The 17,111-nt window shown below is 39.7% G+C and overlaps 1 protein-coding gene across 5 annotated transcripts; it reads left to right on the top strand.

The window, feature by feature from the left end:
* Positions 1-7,865: 7,865 nt before the first annotated feature.
* Positions 7,866-16,501, top strand: bcl2l12 (BCL2 like 12). Of its 5 annotated transcripts, none has more exons than XM_071518990.1 (10): positions 7,866-8,100; positions 8,611-8,714; positions 8,954-9,180; positions 10,178-10,355; positions 11,897-12,125; positions 12,283-12,523; positions 13,147-13,263; positions 13,362-13,438; positions 14,321-14,584; positions 15,757-16,501. In XM_071518990.1, exons 3-10 carry the CDS (start codon positions 9,174-9,176, stop codon positions 15,796-15,798), a joined length of 1,155 nt encoding a protein of 384 aa, XP_071375091.1. In that variant the 5' UTR covers positions 7,866-8,100; positions 8,611-8,714; positions 8,954-9,173; the 3' UTR covers positions 15,799-16,501. The 5 variants fall into 5 exon arrangements, with proteins under 5 accessions (XP_071375091.1, XP_071375090.1, XP_071375092.1 ...); XM_071518989.1 differs by having other exon boundaries at positions 8,546-8,714; XM_071518991.1 differs by having other exon boundaries at positions 7,866-8,714; positions 13,365-13,438.
* The last annotated feature ends 610 nt before the right edge of the window (positions 16,502-17,111 follow it).

The following is a 17,111-nucleotide window of genomic DNA, read 5'->3' as shown; positions in this document are numbered from 1 at the left end:
TTCAAAAGTTATTTTCTGTGTTAACCAAACCCCTTTATTTTATCCCTGAAATGTCCTTAATTTCTCCATTACATAAGCATTAATTATGCATTAAAAATAACAGCTTTAAAAAGTAAGGTTAGTATCATGGGATTTATTCATGGGTTGATTCACAGAGACACTTGTAATTAAGGGATTTTTCATGCCTTTTGTGCATGGTTTACAGGGTTATTAAGTGGAAATTAATGGAAAAGTTCATGTTTTTCAATCAGTCAAGATTAAGGGGGTGTTTAAGGAGGTTTAATTAATTTTAAGGGGATTTTGCATGAATTAAGGGGTGAATTCATGTAAATTAATGAAAATGTAAGGTTATTTTAAGGGATTACTGGTATTGTGAGTATTGTGACTTATTGTCTTGGGAATTGTAACTGTGTGCTACTTCCTTCCTTCATGCCTCCCTCTTGGTCTGGTCACTCCCAATCCTTGTACCAGTGTCTTTATACCAAGGTGACGCTGGACAGGATTGGGGGGGGTTGTGCCAAGGATTTGGCAGCATGGGTTTATGTTTGTGGGGGAAAAAAGAAAGGAAATGTCCTTGTCATTCATGATATCTCGTGTTGACTTTTCATATCATATTATATCAACTGCCTTGTCTATCAATCTTTAATCAGATCTCATTCATTTTTTGTATAATGTTGTCTGTAATTACTTGTGGTGGTGGGAAATGTTTGTTGTGTTTTGGTCATTTCTGAATAAAAACAGACCTTATGGTCGTTTGAGAACATTTTGTTATTCTCTTTGCAATGTTTTAGGGGAGACAATTGTAACACTTTTCACATTTCTGTCCATTTCTGTCCATTTCTTCTTGCTCATTTGAGATAGATTTTTCTAAATCTGGTGTAAACTTTTTACATCTGTCTGTTACAGTTATTCTGTCTCAAAGACAGGTGTTACAATGTGTTGTTACATTCTACCTCACATCCTGGGTTAGTTGTAACACCACTTAGGGCAAAATGTAACACCTTTTGTAAAATCATGAATTGGATCCAAACCACGCCATTCCAACTAAAATACTAGTTTAGTTGGAATGAAACTAACTGTCTCATTAAAGCTAATATCCACTGAAAAACACTTTCTATTGCACAAAATCAGCCTCCTTTTAATTTTCAGCTGTCTTTAGACAGGGAAAAGCAATTAAGCAACTAAGAAGGGAAAACATCAAGATAGACTTAGCAGATTGGAGATTTGACCACACAAAACTATCATTTGACATTAGCCAACAATTTGAAGAAGATTACTGTCAGTTACCATACTATAACACAGTCAATCCTGAACAGATTTGAAGGTGGGGGGGTATCCAATAAAAAATAAAAACCAAGACGGAGTGTTGTAACATCTGGGTGAGTACACACAAGGGACGATGTAACGATTTTCTCCCTCTTTTGTCACGTGCTAGTTTTCAAAATATGCACTATGTTTCAGCTACTACCTTGTTACAAATTTACAAATAATAAAGTTGTAAATAATGGACTTTATTATTTTAATCTGTGGACTGTCAGTAGATGTTAGCATGCATTGCCACTTTGATTGTCCCTTTAATGTCTGTCTTTAAACTAGCTATTGTTGAAAACATAAGCTACAGATATGAGCTTGAAACTGTGATAATATTGTATATTGTTTTATTTTCTTTACAATATGCTCAGTCTATATCATTAAAATAAATTGCTGGATTTTGTTCAATTTTTTTTTTTCTGTATATAGATCTAAGAAAACATGTCTGAACATATACTATAATTTAATGATAATAAAAAGATTGATATGTTTTTGGTAAGCATTCCAAGCAGTCCCTTTGTAATTAGTGCACAGTGTAGTTCAGTGAGTATGAGTGTGACCGCATGGGTACTCTCAACCATAGAATTGCATAGCACCTAATATTACAATCAACTAATGAGACCCACACAAGTTGTTCAAATGAATGAACCAAAAAGAGACGTGTGTTTCAGTAGAAAAACATGCAAGTTGCTTTATTTTCATTAAAATCAGACTTATTTGTCAAATCATTAAGGGGAGAGGGACAGGAGGCCCAGACCCACCGGAGTATAGGGGCTCTGCTACCACCAGTGCAAGAGAGTAGCCGGTGAACAGAACTGCACTGCACAACAATCTACACGCATTAGTGATCATACGCCAAACAAGTGGATTTATAGTGATTCATTGTGTGATAATTAATACCAGCAATGAACAACCAAACCTGAATTAAACTAAACACCGATGCTATCTCCTACCCACACCAGTGGACCTGCAGAGAATGATTCCTCTCCGGTAATGGGCCTGACACCAACCAAAAAGCTTTAGAGGGGATGTAAGACAGTAAAAAAATCCCTACAAAAAGCAATGTTATTGCATCAACCTGATTACAGTATTATACAAACAGCGGCTGGCAGCCTCAGCCACAACAAGGCTTTCCTGCAACACAACAAACAATACAAATGAAATTCGACATTTACCTCCAGACCAAATCGTTCATTTCCTGTAGTGCAATACCTCAGGGAGACCACTCCCCTACAAATACCGCTAACAATGTTATATTCATCTTTTATGCACCACACTTGAACAGTCACACACCACAAGGCAAGCACAATAGGTAGTACGTCTGGGATGTCCTAAAGATGACACAAGGTTGAATCACTTGCCTCCAATCAAACAATATTTTACAGCAATATCCAATAAGAGCATCATACCTCAACGTGGTTCTAACTTCTCACCCTTCCCAATGCTACTGCTGCAATTGGAACACTGATCACCGAAAAATTATGAATATGTTAGTCATAGAACATGATAGGAATTAAAAGCAAATGCGTAGCTGCAAACAGGTTCAGGTTGGGTTGCTGCTAGTGATGTTACCCAAAAAAAACAATGCAGTGTACTTAGAAGCAGTATATCAAGGCTTGATTAGTTTTGCCATAAACATCAATATCAATAATGTCCGAAGCTTTATTCGGCACACGATCATGTGACGTGAAGTGAAGTGAAGCTCCAGCATTGGTTTCAAGGGTACAAGGAAGTTGCGGCGTCGACCCAGTCCACAAGCACTTTCACTGCCCAATTCATCAAGCACTATCACTTCAACAAGCACTACCAAGCACTTATTTCTTGATTTAGAGTTCATATATGAAGTCTACATGAGACTTGCTTATGAAATAATAAGGAGCAGGTTCCCTATAAATACCAGATGTAGCCTATTCTAGGATTATAAAGTGATATTAATAGCTTCTATGCAATTTGGTAAGCAACTTAACATACCTAAGTAGCAATCAATTGACTGTGATGCTATGCTATGCTATGCGGTTGGCAAGCTAATTAATCAGACATAGGCTACACTTTTTAAACCAAAACTTGTTATGATTAACCTACTAAATTTATTTTGTCCTTTGACTCCCTCATAGAGTGATTTTTCATTTGCCACTTGGTAATAACCATATTCTCCAGCCTAGACTACACCAGCCTACTACACCACAGAAATGCTTTATTGATTAACTTTTTTTTTTTTTTTTAAATAATGTGATAAAGGCTGGTAAATAACAAAATAACAAAGTTAAACATTTTCATAAGAAATGCTATGGTAGTTTGTACCTTGTGTTAGGCTATCTCTGCAAAATACCACTCTTGGATACCAATGACCCATTTCGGCCACCATAGAGACATAGAGGCATAAAATAGGCCACGCCCATCGTGGGGGAAACCGCTGCACCGCTTTCCATTCACCTTGTGTGACTGAATGTACATCATTGTCATTATTCCACAAATTAGTGGTGGGCTTCACAGCCAACAAACTTAAAAACCGTGAATTACAGTTTTTTGGGCTCCCGAGTAAAACAAGGGAGTCGTTGAGAAGAAAAATGGGGATCTAGGCCGTAAGTAGAGAGGCGCTGACAGTGGTACATGGTAGAAGAGGGAGAAACTTTGGGACCCTGACACTAAGTACACTTATAAATGTGGCCAGCATTTTGTCACTGGTCAGTAACTTACCAGTAATTATCTAAGATAACCTAAATGTTAAAATGTGTTACCATGCTGTTCTAACATTAGGCTGCTGCTAAGCTAACATTACTGAGCCAGTTACCTCTCTATAAAACAGATGAGTTGTGTTCATGTGTGGGTCTCAGGATAGTTTGCTCTGTATTGACTGCCAGTCCAGGGTGCAAAAGTAATGAGAAATCTCACTGACTTGTTAGCTAACATAAGATAGTTAACAACAATCCACTTTAATAACCAATGTCATGTCAGCGTCTCTCAAACTTATAGTCTGAAAAGCATAGCTGTATTTCCAATTTTTAAATATGAAGTGAAATTATTCAAAGTCAACTTATTATCTTACCTGGTGATTAAATTAAGTAGTGGTAAATGTCGAAGTATTTCACTTCAGGCCACTGTATGGGATCATTCAGCTTTATTGAAAAAGGACATTGATGGAGGCCAATTAAGTTCATTTTTTCAGTGTACCTTCTCCTCAGTGTGCTGAAATAATTCTTTGACAGACTTGTCTACTCGAAAACAGGAAAAACCTTGTCAGGCTGTCCATATTTGTTAAGATTTCCTTCCGATCGCCATTTTTGCCCGTTTGTTAGCGATATTGTTTTCCCCCACGGTGGACGTGGCTTTTGAAGTATGACGCGCTCTGCAGTGTGTCTATAGCCTCAGGGGGTGTGTCTTGTACTGATATAGCATCAAGGGGGCGTGTCTTATACAGACGTAGCCTGTGGGGGGCGTGTCTTATAGGGAGTCTGCAGGCTGCAGATAGACTTAGGCTGCGGTCGAATTGTCTTTTTGCTTAGGAAGGTTCCTAACTGAGTGAAATGACCCGGAAGTATCTAAGTGGCAGCCATGATAAGAGCTGTGAATTCTCTAAATGCTAAGGAAAGGTGCTTCAATGCTTCCTTACTTAGCTCCTTTAGCAGAGGATACACTGGACCATCCTTTATGAAAGGAAAGGAGCTAATGCTGTCCCACAATTCTTTGCGACGCACCATTCGGCTGTTCACGAAAACAAACAATCATGACCGACAAGGGACACAGATCATCATGCAAGTTACCGTTGCTTATTAAGCATTTTCCATCTTATGCCATAACTTGCTAATATGTTTTGATCTTTCAACAATATGTTAAACCCATAGGCGAACTATGAACATTACGCTGCTGTTGTAAAATGATCAAAGTGAAGTTAATGTTGTAGCCTAACCTATGCTCAGTTTGCATTAGTTATTTCTTCATTCTGAGCATTGTTGTATTGCAGCCTTTAGGAATATCATTAATTAATTTCGCTTCAGTTACAGATGCTGAAACCCTTGCCTTAATAAAGGCCTGTATCAGCCATAACAACTTCAAAGCACAATCAAGTCAACATTCAAGGTGTTTACTGAGTTGTGTGGTGGTTCTTAAGCTATTATATGCATAGGCTTATAATGGGATCATCAGCATATTAACCATAACACAGAAGTCTGTCTTTCAAGAAAAAGGGATATGAGACATTGATGATGTTTTTAATTCAGCATGTTTGAAACTTAAGAATGATGATATGTACAGTAGTGACAGTAGATTTGTAGGCCTAACATGTTATGCCTATCTTGCATGAATTTAGTAATTATTTTCATACAATCATACTAATTGGGATTCATGTCGATAAATATAAGTGGACAGGAGGGTGAGCGTGAGCAACCATTCTCTTTTGTGACTGGTAGCCTATATTCCTTTTTTATTTCAATTCCAACCTTGGTGATGAAGCAATATTTTTCACCGGGTTGTCCACGTTTATATAGCCTGCATGAAACAACACGGTAAGAACGCACGGGGCGAAGTATCTAAGATGCACTTTTAGTAGTCCATCTTCGGAACATTGTAGTTTCACCACGGCAGACCCACGTCATTAACATCCACCGTCGCATAATTACGTAGCCTAGTGTAAGTGCAGTCGGATTCTCTTAGCACCGTGGTTGTCTTTTCCTAAGCCCTTATGAATTCTCCTTCACATCTTTCCTTGACCTCATGACGTTTTCCAATGAGGTCAAGGAAAAGTGGTTAGGAATAGGAGTTAGGACGTATTTTTTTGACTATTCGACCTTACTTGGAGATGGATGCAACATCAAAGTAGTACTGAGTGAAGTAGACTGAGTAGACTGTGGGGGGCGTGTCTTGTACTGATGTAGCATCAAGGGGGCGTGTCTTGTACTGAGTACCCTGTTGGGGTGTGTCTTATAGGGAGTCTGTAGGCTGCATGTAGACCTACTTGGGCTGAATCCAAATGTCCGGACTTCGGCGGACTTGCAGACGTACAGACTTTACGGCACGCTCCCGTGAAGTCCAGGAGGGTTTAGGGCTGTCCACTGTGGAAATTTATCAAGTCTGTAAGGGCTCTCATGCAGACTTTTGGGGTGGTCCATGCAGACTTCCAGTGAGTCCGCTACCTTGCGGACTTCTCTGGCAATATTTCCCATCGTTCATTGCACGACAGATGTAATACGTCAGCTGACACAAACAAAGGCAGATGTCAAACATGACGGAAAAACAGCCAAAGAGGGTTTTCCTGTGTAAGTCATATCTACTGATATGATAACGCATATATTCAGCTAGCATTGACTGTAATCAGCCTGTAACGGCTAATGGACTTCTCTGCTCTGCACCCTTCAGTGATTGATTTATTTCGTATTGGTGGTATCCATGGCAACGAGTGAGAGGAGAAGTCCCGCACCCCTGAGCCCTGTGAACTCACGTAGTTACACTGAGCACTTCAGTCAACATCAGCATACGTAAAACCATAGTCCATGAGGGCTCAGTCTGCAGTCCGGACATTTGGATTGGGCCTTGGAGATGGATGCAGCATCAAGGGGGCGTGTCTTGTCCTGACATAGCATCAAGGGGGCGTGTCTTGCCCTGACATAGCCTTAAGGGGGTGTGTCTTGTACTGACATAGCACTAGATTTTAGTGGCTAACGCCTATGCCGCCTATGTCAAGCCCGAGCACCCATGTGTGAATAACAAATGTAGCCAGACCTACTTAAACTGAGCATTTTCTATATATAGCTTATGTTACAATTCAGTTTGCTAGACAGATAATCTTCCAAGTCCTTCTAGCATTTCTCAACATGTGGGCAATTAACAAATAGATGTTCTATAGATTCACAGAAAAATCACAGAAACTGCATTCCTCTTTAATATTGGGACAATATTTAGAGATCACCTCATTGCATAGCATCTGTGTTTAATTTTAAAGTAGACCTCTTTGACCTTATTAGTACCAAAGAGAAGGTGTGGACTGGTCCAGGCTTTGTTCCAGTCAACTTCATACTAAGAAGCCCATTTATATATAGCTGCTGGGGACTTCCTGTTTAATATTTCTCTGATAATCTTGATAATAATCTGATAATCTTATTTTATTGTGACTCATCAATCATAAATTTCGATTGGTTAATCTTTACATTACAATGGGGAAGTTTTTCATCCACAAGATGAGATATCTAAACAAAAAAACATACATGCATACTTTTTTTAAATTTTTTTTTAATTAATTAATCAATTTATTATTATTTTTTTTTATCTTTATTTTTTCTGTTCAGAAGTCATGGCTTTTGACATTTGTTCAACACCAATGGAATTGTCTAGTGCACTTTTTGTGATTGTAGTTTTCAACTGTTTCAATTAAAAAACAAATAGGCCTAAATAAAAAAAATACTTGCACTGAGCACATGTCCATGTTCACTGTGTCTTTTATTTTTTCTATGGGTAAGACAAGCTATCACTCCGGAGCAGTAGGTGGTGGTAATGCACCTTAAAGTTAGGTGCCAGGCGACGAAAGTCGAGCAGAGGCAGAAAGAACAGAAGAAGAAGGAGAAGGAAAAGGAGAAGGGAAAACAAAACTATTTCAATCCACTACGTCGCTGTTGGCAATTTAGTTAAGGACGGACTGCATATCACTTTTAAATACTTTTTTAAATTTAGGATTAGTTAATGCTGTTTAACTAATCGGTTTTTAACGTTAATTAAGTTTTGCTGTTGCGCACACAAGCAGGAATGAAGTCCCTATAAATCTCAGTGATTCCAGTGAGGAGGAGAAACGGACGGATACAGGTAGGTTAAGAAGACTTGTCCTCTTTACCGAGAAGTTACCGGGTGCTTCCTAAATACTCCATCAAGTAATTAGTAGGCAGACTAGGGCTGAAAATTTGTCTTATTTTACATAGAAAGTCGTTTTACAGAGATACAAAGTTCCCCTCTAGTCTATGTCATGTTGCTGTAAAGTTACAGATCTGTCATGAAGTTGTGGTAGCTATTGCTAGTAGTAGTTTCGATCGAACCGCCCATACGAACACATTAGCATTTCCTTGTTGCTAACTTGCTGCATAACTTTATTTTTGAAATGTATCCATGGTAATATGTGGTTTTCGCTACTCATAGGTTGCAGTACTATTCACAGGTTAATTTCCCATAGTTATCCAACATGTTGCAACAAACATGACCGGTTGTAGCCCTTGTGTTTTCCAATTTCTGCACTCAATATCCTTAATATCCCCAGACACGAACACAGTACACATACACATACATCACAGTAAAAGATGCATTCGCCATACATCTACCCAGTGAGTAAGCTCCTGTTAAATGAAAAACCTCAAGTTGTTACCAGAAACATGAAGAGACATGAGCCATGAAGTAGGGCTTGGCTTTCAGTGGAAAAGTAAGATAAGGTAAGATATCACTTTATTAATCCCCTTGGTTAGTGTTATCGTGATGATATGGTGATTTTGGGATATTGTGACTAGAGCTGCAACGATTAATCGATTAATCGATTAGTTGTCAACTATTAAATTAATCGCCAACTATTTTGATAATCGATTAATCGGTTTGAGTAGTCAAAAGTCAAAATTCTCTGATTCCAGCTTCTTAAATGTGAATATTTTCTGGTTTCTTTCCTCCTCTATGACAGTAAACTGAATATCTTTGGGTTGTGGACAAAACAAGACATTTGAGGACGTCATCTTGGGCTTTGGGAAACACTGATCCACATTTTTCACCATTTTCTGACATTTTATAGAACAAACAACTAATCGATTAATCGAGAAAATAATCGACAGATTAATCGACAATGAAAATAATCGTTAGTTGCAGCCCTAATTGTGACACACAATCCTGCTGTCTAAACTGGTATGAAAGGTATGAAACATTTTAAGGAATATTATTTGAAAATTTCAGTTTTGTTTGACATCACCCCTAGCATTACCATTTGGTTCAATGGAATGAATATTTTTGCATACATGAGCCATACCATGATGTATATTGATTTTGAAAAAAAATCCTTATGATTATTGTGATATTGATTTCAACTTAATGGTCCAACCCTACCATGAAGATGGTTAGTCTTTTTCCGTACCCATAAAAACTTTGATTTGTTTAGAAATAGAAGGTGTTTTTGTTGAGTGTGTGTGCACCATCAAGAATATACTGAAGTGCAAGAGAACACTTTGTGTGAAGTTGTATACTGAATGAGGAATGTTGACTGACTGGTTTGTCCAGGTTGTTGTGTGTGTGTGCGTGTGTGTGTCGTTCTCTTCCCCAAACTGGCATTCAGTTGGCATCTGAGCCTTTTTGTTAAACAGTGGTTCAGATGTGACAGATCTGCACTGATAGTCAAATTAGCTTAAGAAGTCACGTAGCTTACTGATAGCCTGGTAAGACCATCCTGATCACGTGACCTCACATTCTGTTTCGCTTCATGGATCAGTCTGGACTTCTAGCTGCCCACATCGATTTCCTGAAATTACAATGTAACTGGCCCAATCAGGGACTGCGTCGTAGTTGATGACGTGAAATACAGGCCGCCGCTGGCAAAATAGTAATGGCGTCTCCCGAAGCAACGAGCGGTAACGTTAGTAGAGTAAACACAGCCATAAGTGCAGTTATTGCAGAAATAGACTCAATAACAATTAAACAAGAACAAGAGTATGCACTAGCGTTGGAAAATGACGTTTTCACCGTTCTACTGATTTCGCTGTTCTGCTGATTGGCTGAAGGAGTTTGTCTGTCAAGGCAAGTACTCCTGCCCACTGAAATCGATGTGGGTGGCTAGAAGTCCAGACTGATCCGTGGAGCAACATGGAATAAGAAAATGAGTTTGTGTTGAACTGTGTCACTCTGTTTCCCTTTCTGTTAGTGATGTCAGAAGCTGCGGGTCTACACCCCTCTGCCTCTGTCTCTTCCATCTCTCTGCTGGAGATCAAGACCGAGACTCATCTGGTGCTCAAAGCCTTCCTCCACCAGTCCCTCTCCCTCCCCCAGGCAGAGATGCCTGGCAGGGTTGGAGGTGCTTACAGAGATCACAACAAATACAAGTAATGTAACTGAGCGCACTCACCTTCTACTATCAAATCTTCTTCCTGTTTCGTGTCTCGTCTCTCTATTAAAGCTGCAATAAGCGATTTTCCAACCACTAGAGGGTGACAGAAACCACAAAACATTTGTAAATAAAGCACAGCAAAGCTACTGGACTATGGAAGCCCCAAAGGACAAACCTAGTGAAGGACCGTGCATAAAGGATAATAGCTAAGCTAAATGTACGGAGTAGTATCGCCGGTTACCAGTCTGGCTTTGCCCGATTTTTCTCCCACTGAAGGTCACAATGACAAGTGAAGAGGTAGGTAGCAAGTTTACTAGTTTAATAAGTTTACTCGCTCGATTCCGCCATTATGAGAATTTTTTTCAGGAATGAGAGGGGGTGAGTGGCACTTTTAAACAGCAAGAGAGGAGCCAAGCTAGTTTAAAAAAAAATTAAAAGCTACTGAATGGACCGGGAGGAGCTTTGTTCCGGAGCGGAATTTGACAACAAGTTTTAGGAAAGAGGTAAAAACAGCAACACAGCTGGCCCGTGTGTGTTGATATTGGTTTATATCATTATGCCTCTGCCTATGAAATATCCAAATAGCACACGTTAGTTTCAGGATTGGTTATCAGGTCTGATATCGCTTATTGCAGGTTTTATAAGGTAATTTTTTAACAGAATACTCAAATCAACTTGCCAAACTCAAACTAGGTGCTGGATCCAACAAATAATATTGAAATATTATTCCTAGTCTTGGACAGCATCCTATTTTTGGTCTTCTCTGTTATACCATGTTTATTTCTGTTACTTCTCATCTGGACCCATATGCATAACTGTCTCCCATGATGAAATCAGGGAGTAAAAGTAAAGGAAGTAAAGTAGGACCGAATTTACGTCACATAGGAGAGATAACAAAAAAAAAAAAAAAAGTTCCCCACCCCTCCTGGCCATGGCACCAAGTGTTGCTTAGATCACAATTGTTTGAGCTTTTGTACTTATAAACCTGTAATCTACTAGTGCAGTGGTTCCCAAACTTTTTCTGTCAGGCCCCCCTTTGATGATATAGGAACATTTAAAGCTCTGTTCCCCCCCCCCCCCCCCTAGGGGGCATGCCCCCCAGTTTGGGAACCTCTGTACTAGTGGTAGGATAGTAAAATAATAAATAAAAATCATACTTTTAATTCAAGTGGGTTCCTTTTTCCACAATCAGCATGTTTTTCTGGAAATAGCAGGAATGAGCAAATTGGCTGTTGTGTCCTCCAATGCTTGAATAGTAAGATCAAATTTCTAGGCTGTTAATAATAATAATGATAATAATAATAATAATAATTATTATGTAATTTGGAAGAAACAACATAAAATAACCCCCCCAAAAAACCTGGGAAAAAAAAAAAAAAAAAAAACTGCCCCGCCCTGCGACGATATTGTATATCGCGATATAAAATTTTGGATATTGCCCAAGCCTAACCTCTCTTTGTTACACTCTTCATCTTTTGTCTGTATTATGTTTCTCATCACTCTTATACCTTTCATCTCAACGCTTTCCCATGCTAGTGTCAAGCTACGGCCAAAAGCCAAGGATGGGTTGGATTCTCAGGATGAAGATGTCAGTTCAGCAGATGAGAAGAAGGGTGGCTTCAAGGAATTAATGAAGCGGCTGCCTCGTGCCAGCGCCAGACGTCGCCCTGCCAAAGACCCGGGCCAAGATCACAAAGACAATAACAAGGACAGCCGGCCAAACGGCATTAGCCCTGGCCTGTCACACATCAGAGACCAACTCGAAGTAAGGACAGTTTCTCAAGAATGTTAAAGTGATGTTGAACTTTGGTAGGGGGGGCACTTGTAAGTCATATTTACTGTGTTGTATTTAACATAAGTAACTTATAGTTGTCAACAGTGTGTTTTGAACATGTAAAATGAAAAAAAGCTTGCTCCCACAGGATGATGTCATGTCTCCCTCGTCTACATCAGAAGAAGAGGACGGCGAGAAGAAGCAGCAGAGGAAGCTGGACAGAAAGAAGTTTAAGAAGCAGCTCTCTAAGTTTTTCAGGAAAAGGTTTGAAAAGGAGAAGGAGAAGGATAAGGAGAAAGACAACCCCGAGTCTCGTCCTCAGAGGCCTTCCACGCTGTCCATCAACAAAGAGCCAGAGCCAGAGCCTCTGCCAACCGCCTTCTCTCCCAGTAAGCTTCTCCATTATAGGATTCGAATCCAGGACTTTGAAAGAGGGGAGGGAATGAGTCACATTAAGTTTCTGGTAGAGTGTAGTTTGGTACAGTTTGTAAGCAAGCCTCTTCATTTAGCTGTCTTCGGCTCATGGTAAGTGTGTTGCAGTGAGGATCAATAGTTTACTCAAATTTGCTGTCTATAAATCTCTCTCTCTCTCTCTCTCTCTCTCTCTCTCTCTCTCTCTCTCTCTCTCTCTCTCTCTCTCTCTCTCTCTCTCTCTCTCTCTCTCTCTCTCTCTCTCTCTCTCTCTCTCTCTCTCCCCCTCTCTTTTGTTTGTTCAAATCTGCTCTATTGGCATGACAGGACAGAAACCTATGAATGAAAAAGGGGAAACGAAGAGCCAAACAGAAATGTTTCATTTGGAATGAAGTTAATAGTTTTTTGAAAAGTGCCATTTGGAAATAACACTAGTCATTATGAAATGTAAAATGAAATGCATGTCATGTAATTTTGAAAACAATAATCAGGAAATATTGCATAGTGCTGACTATTTAACACTTTATATACTCATTTATATACTGTATATTTCTGTATTTTTCATATAATTATTTCATAAATGTTCGTGTCCATGTTTTAGACCACCCTCCTGAGTTCTATAAGGAGGTGGCAGAGAGGCTGGGCAAGATCGCCCAGAGGTCCACCAGCATAAAGTCCCGAGTCCCCCAGCCCAGTCCCCCAGCCCAGCCTCCTCCTGGTGACTGCACACAAACACACCGATAAGAAGAAAACACGCATATTGCTGTTGGTCCTGGGTTTACGGATGAGTGTAAACCCATCGCTTCTTTCTCTTAGCAGCTTGTGACAAAGAGATGGTGGTGCGAAAACTCGTCCAGGTGCTCTCAATGGAGGGGGATGCCATCAACTCCAAGGTAGGAAGGTTCATCGCAAGGTGTTTTTAAAGCTGCACTATGCAACTTTCAGACATTGGTGGCTCCAAACAGCAGGGAGAGGTAACTGTTTAAATTTTGGGGACTTCAATACCCAGAAATCCTGTAAGGTGACATCAGTAAACCACACACAGCCCTGGCTGTTCTGTGATGCCAAAGGAAACCAAAGGGACGAGAGAGACAAAGATGGCAAAGAGATGCTACTATTTGCCTTTGTATCTGTATTAATTCAAACAAGCAAATTATTTGTTGGCTATTTGTATCTGTTTTTGGATAAAACCAGGAGTAGGTGTGGACTGAAATGTTAAAAATACCCCATATTCGTAGTTTTTTCCCCCTTGTAATCATTGCTATTGGTACAGTTGAGATATTTAATCCAGGACCTTTGTCGCATGGCATCCCCCTCTCTCTCTCTCTCCCACAGGGCAACAACAGACATAAAGACGGATATAAACACAAGACAGCAAATGCATCACAAATTTTAAGATTCAAGGACAAAGCTTTGTACAAGGCGACATGGGGGAGAAAACAAACTAGATGGAAGAAAAAAAAATACTAGGAGATGCATCCACGCTAAAAGTTTCTCAGAGAACGCAATACTTTTGCGAGAGAATGCAAAAGTTTCTTGGGAGAAAGCAATGCTTTTGTGAGTGAATGCAAAAGTATGTTGGTTTTTTTTCTCCATCTATATTTTTTTCTCCCCCTACTATTGTTTTTTTTCTTCAGTCTAGTGTTTTTTTTTCTCCTCCATGTCCCCTTAGGGGCTCCGTAGCTTTGTTCATGTGCATGTGTAAAATATTGATATTATTGCCAGTGTCCAATTGACATCACATTGCCTAGACTGCAAACTGCTCATTTCATCAGATCCAGTCAGACCCCTTCCTGCGCTCCACGCTGTCTCGTCTTTCCTATGCATCCTTCGCCAAGCTCCTAGACACCTTCAACAACCGTGTGGTGGAGGCAGCACCAGCCTTGCCGGCGACATCGAGTCCAACACTGCGGCGTGTTGCCGTCACTATGGAGGTGTCGCGGCGGATGGTGACTGCCATGGGCACCCAACGTATGCAGGGCTACGCGGAATGCTACATGGAGACCTTTGCCCCCTGGGTCAAGAGCCAAGGTGGATGGGTGAGGGACTTTTTGAATTTTCTATTATGTTTACAGGACATATGCATCATATACAAACACAGTTTCCAATTTGGCAGTAATGACTTAAAAGGAAAAATGAAATTTAGGGGAAAAAAGCAACCTGATCGTACAGAAAAACGTGAAAGGAACATGACTTGTTGACAGCAAATTACGTGTTGGTGAAGTGTCAAAATTACGTAGGGTTAGGGTTAGGGTTAACCCGGGGTTCAATTCCCAGTGTATACAAAGGACATTTGAACTGTAAGTCACATTTTCATTTTTAACAAACTTTTTTCTTATTTAACCATGACCAAGCCCTTTCCTAACATTTACCAAGTTGTTTTAGTTGCCTAACCATAACCTTAACCCAAACCTTAACCAAGTTGTTTTACTTGCCTAAACCTAACCATTACCTTAACCCTAACCTTAACCAAACTTGTTTTGCTTGCCTAAACTTAACCGTTAGCCAACCTTTGGAACGTAATTCAATTCATGGCGGAGGAACGTATTTCAATTTGTTGCACGTAAACTTAACCGTTAGCCAACCTTTGGAACGTAATTCAGTTTGTGGTGGAGAAACATTATTTTCCCATCATACATTTCACGTATTTGTGTGATGTTGAAAACAAGCACAAGTCCTGTACAGACCCACAGTGCGTGTGTTCAGTTTCTACAGCTGGAGATATTGCATGACCTCCCACATCCAGTTTTTGTGTGAAGGGGTTCAACCTTTTTTCACTGGGTGAAAGCTTTTTGAGTGCCGAAATCGTAACTGCTTATGAAAAGTTATTTTATGTGGCATGCACCTGATTTTGTCATACCTGAAATGGTGAAAAGATTTCCTATTTGACTCGTAAACATCAAGCCAGCTTTTGAGGATGTTTTTATTTTTTGGGGTTTTGGTTGTGCATAATTGCCACTTAATCACATACCTTCTAACAGAATTGTTTGTAATCTATCTGCAAATGTTCAGTCATCCCGGTTATGCACCGTTAGACCCATTCAAGTATCAGCTGGTATTATTCCACTGATCCGAGGACATAACCCAACATTCCCAAAATACGGGCAGAGCACATTGATTGTCTGTGGACCCTTGATGCTCATCATTTTCTTTCTGCATATATTATCTACCTCCTTTCACCTTTATCACTAACCGTATTTTTAATCTTCAGGAGAATGCTGTACATTTGGAGGAGGCTTTGGAGTACGATTGAGTGCTCAGAGCTCCCAGGCATAATTCCACTCCACCACTCTACCTCCTAACACTGGCCAACACTGACATCTGGATCATGACCTCAGATTGAAGAGAGAGAGATGGACCTCACTCTGCCTTCCTAGACAGAACAGCATTCCCAGAGCATCTCAGTTGGATTGTTAAAGGAGTAAATTACCGAAGCCTCTCTGATTCATCATGATATGGGAGTCCGTTCAGTCCATCAGAAAGCGCTTTCACCAGAGGTTTTGGTTTTTGAGCTATAGGAGGCAGAGGCTATTAGCAATGTGTTAGCTATCAACTCAAGGTCAACTCAAAGTATTTCTCTGAAAAATCATATTTCATAAGGGTTTTGTATCTCTTCTTCTGAGACCAATCTCAATATGGAATTTACTATTCAATGCACCGAATCAATTATTCAATGTATCAAGATTTTAAGCAGCCAACAATTCAGTGTGATTCAATTCAGCCCTGTCTTGATGCAATATGATACAGTGCAATATGATACAATATGGGTTGCTGCAAACTGCACTAAAAAATCCATTTTACTTCTACTACAGTATGGTCATTTTGATGACCACGATAACATCCTTTTTGGAATCTCATTTGTTGATGGTGAAAAATTAAAATCAGTCAACTCAACATAACCCTTTCAAACAGGCCATTGTTTATTAATAATGCTTTGCTGGTATGTTTACATATGGAATGGCTTGAGTAATCAATTTTGACAGTGCAGTTGGGCAAGTGGAGCACTGTTTGTTGCTGTTTGGCAAGTGGAGCTCCTGTATATTTCACTGCTGCTCAGCAAGTTTTGCATATTGCCACACTTAAAGAGTAACCATTAGATACCATTAGATGTCAGGCTTTACACAGATTTGGGTTTGGTGTTATTTAGCTGTGATTCCCTCTCAACTTCTGCCTGATACAAACTGTTTGAATAGATGCAGACACTGAGCCCTGCAGGTTGATTCAAATTGGTTGATCATTACACCCCTATATTCAATCCTTTCTCTATAGAACATTAAGTTATGAAACACTCAAGAAAACTGGAATATAATCCTGGTGGTCTTTCAGAGAAATGGTTTTTACCTTGACTTACACTAACAGTGATAAGAAATAGCGACCTCTGCTTCCAGTATCTCAAAAAACTGTAAAACAGTGTGAAGTTGTACTAGAATAACTGTCCTTGCATGATTAATCAGATAGCCTCCTTAAAATCCTCAACCTAAATCCCCTTTAAGGATGTGGAATGTTGACTCATGAAAATGGTTTGTTACAAAGCCATTTTCACTTGGTGGTGAGCTGTATACTCAT

This window comes from Centroberyx affinis, unplaced genomic scaffold (genome assembly GCF_046629955.1).
Source record: "Centroberyx affinis isolate AG114_WGS23_722 - 3 ecotype Tasmania unplaced genomic scaffold, CSIRO-AGI_Caff_v1 ptg000647l_1, whole genome shotgun sequence".
Classification (NCBI taxonomy): Eukaryota; Metazoa; Chordata; class Actinopteri; order Beryciformes; family Berycidae; genus Centroberyx; species Centroberyx affinis.
The sequence above is the reverse complement of the archived record's forward strand: the minus strand, read 5'-3'. Positions and strand labels throughout refer to the sequence as shown.

Coding starts and splice junctions, on each gene's coding strand:
- bcl2l12 (XM_071518990.1), top strand. Junction 12,126..12,282: donor ACATCAGAGACCAACTCGAA/GTAAGGACAGTT, acceptor TTGCTCCCACAG/GATGATGTCATGTCTCCCTC. Junction 12,524..13,146: donor GCCAACCGCCTTCTCTCCCA/GTAAGCTTCTCC, acceptor TCCATGTTTTAG/ACCACCCTCCTGAGTTCTAT.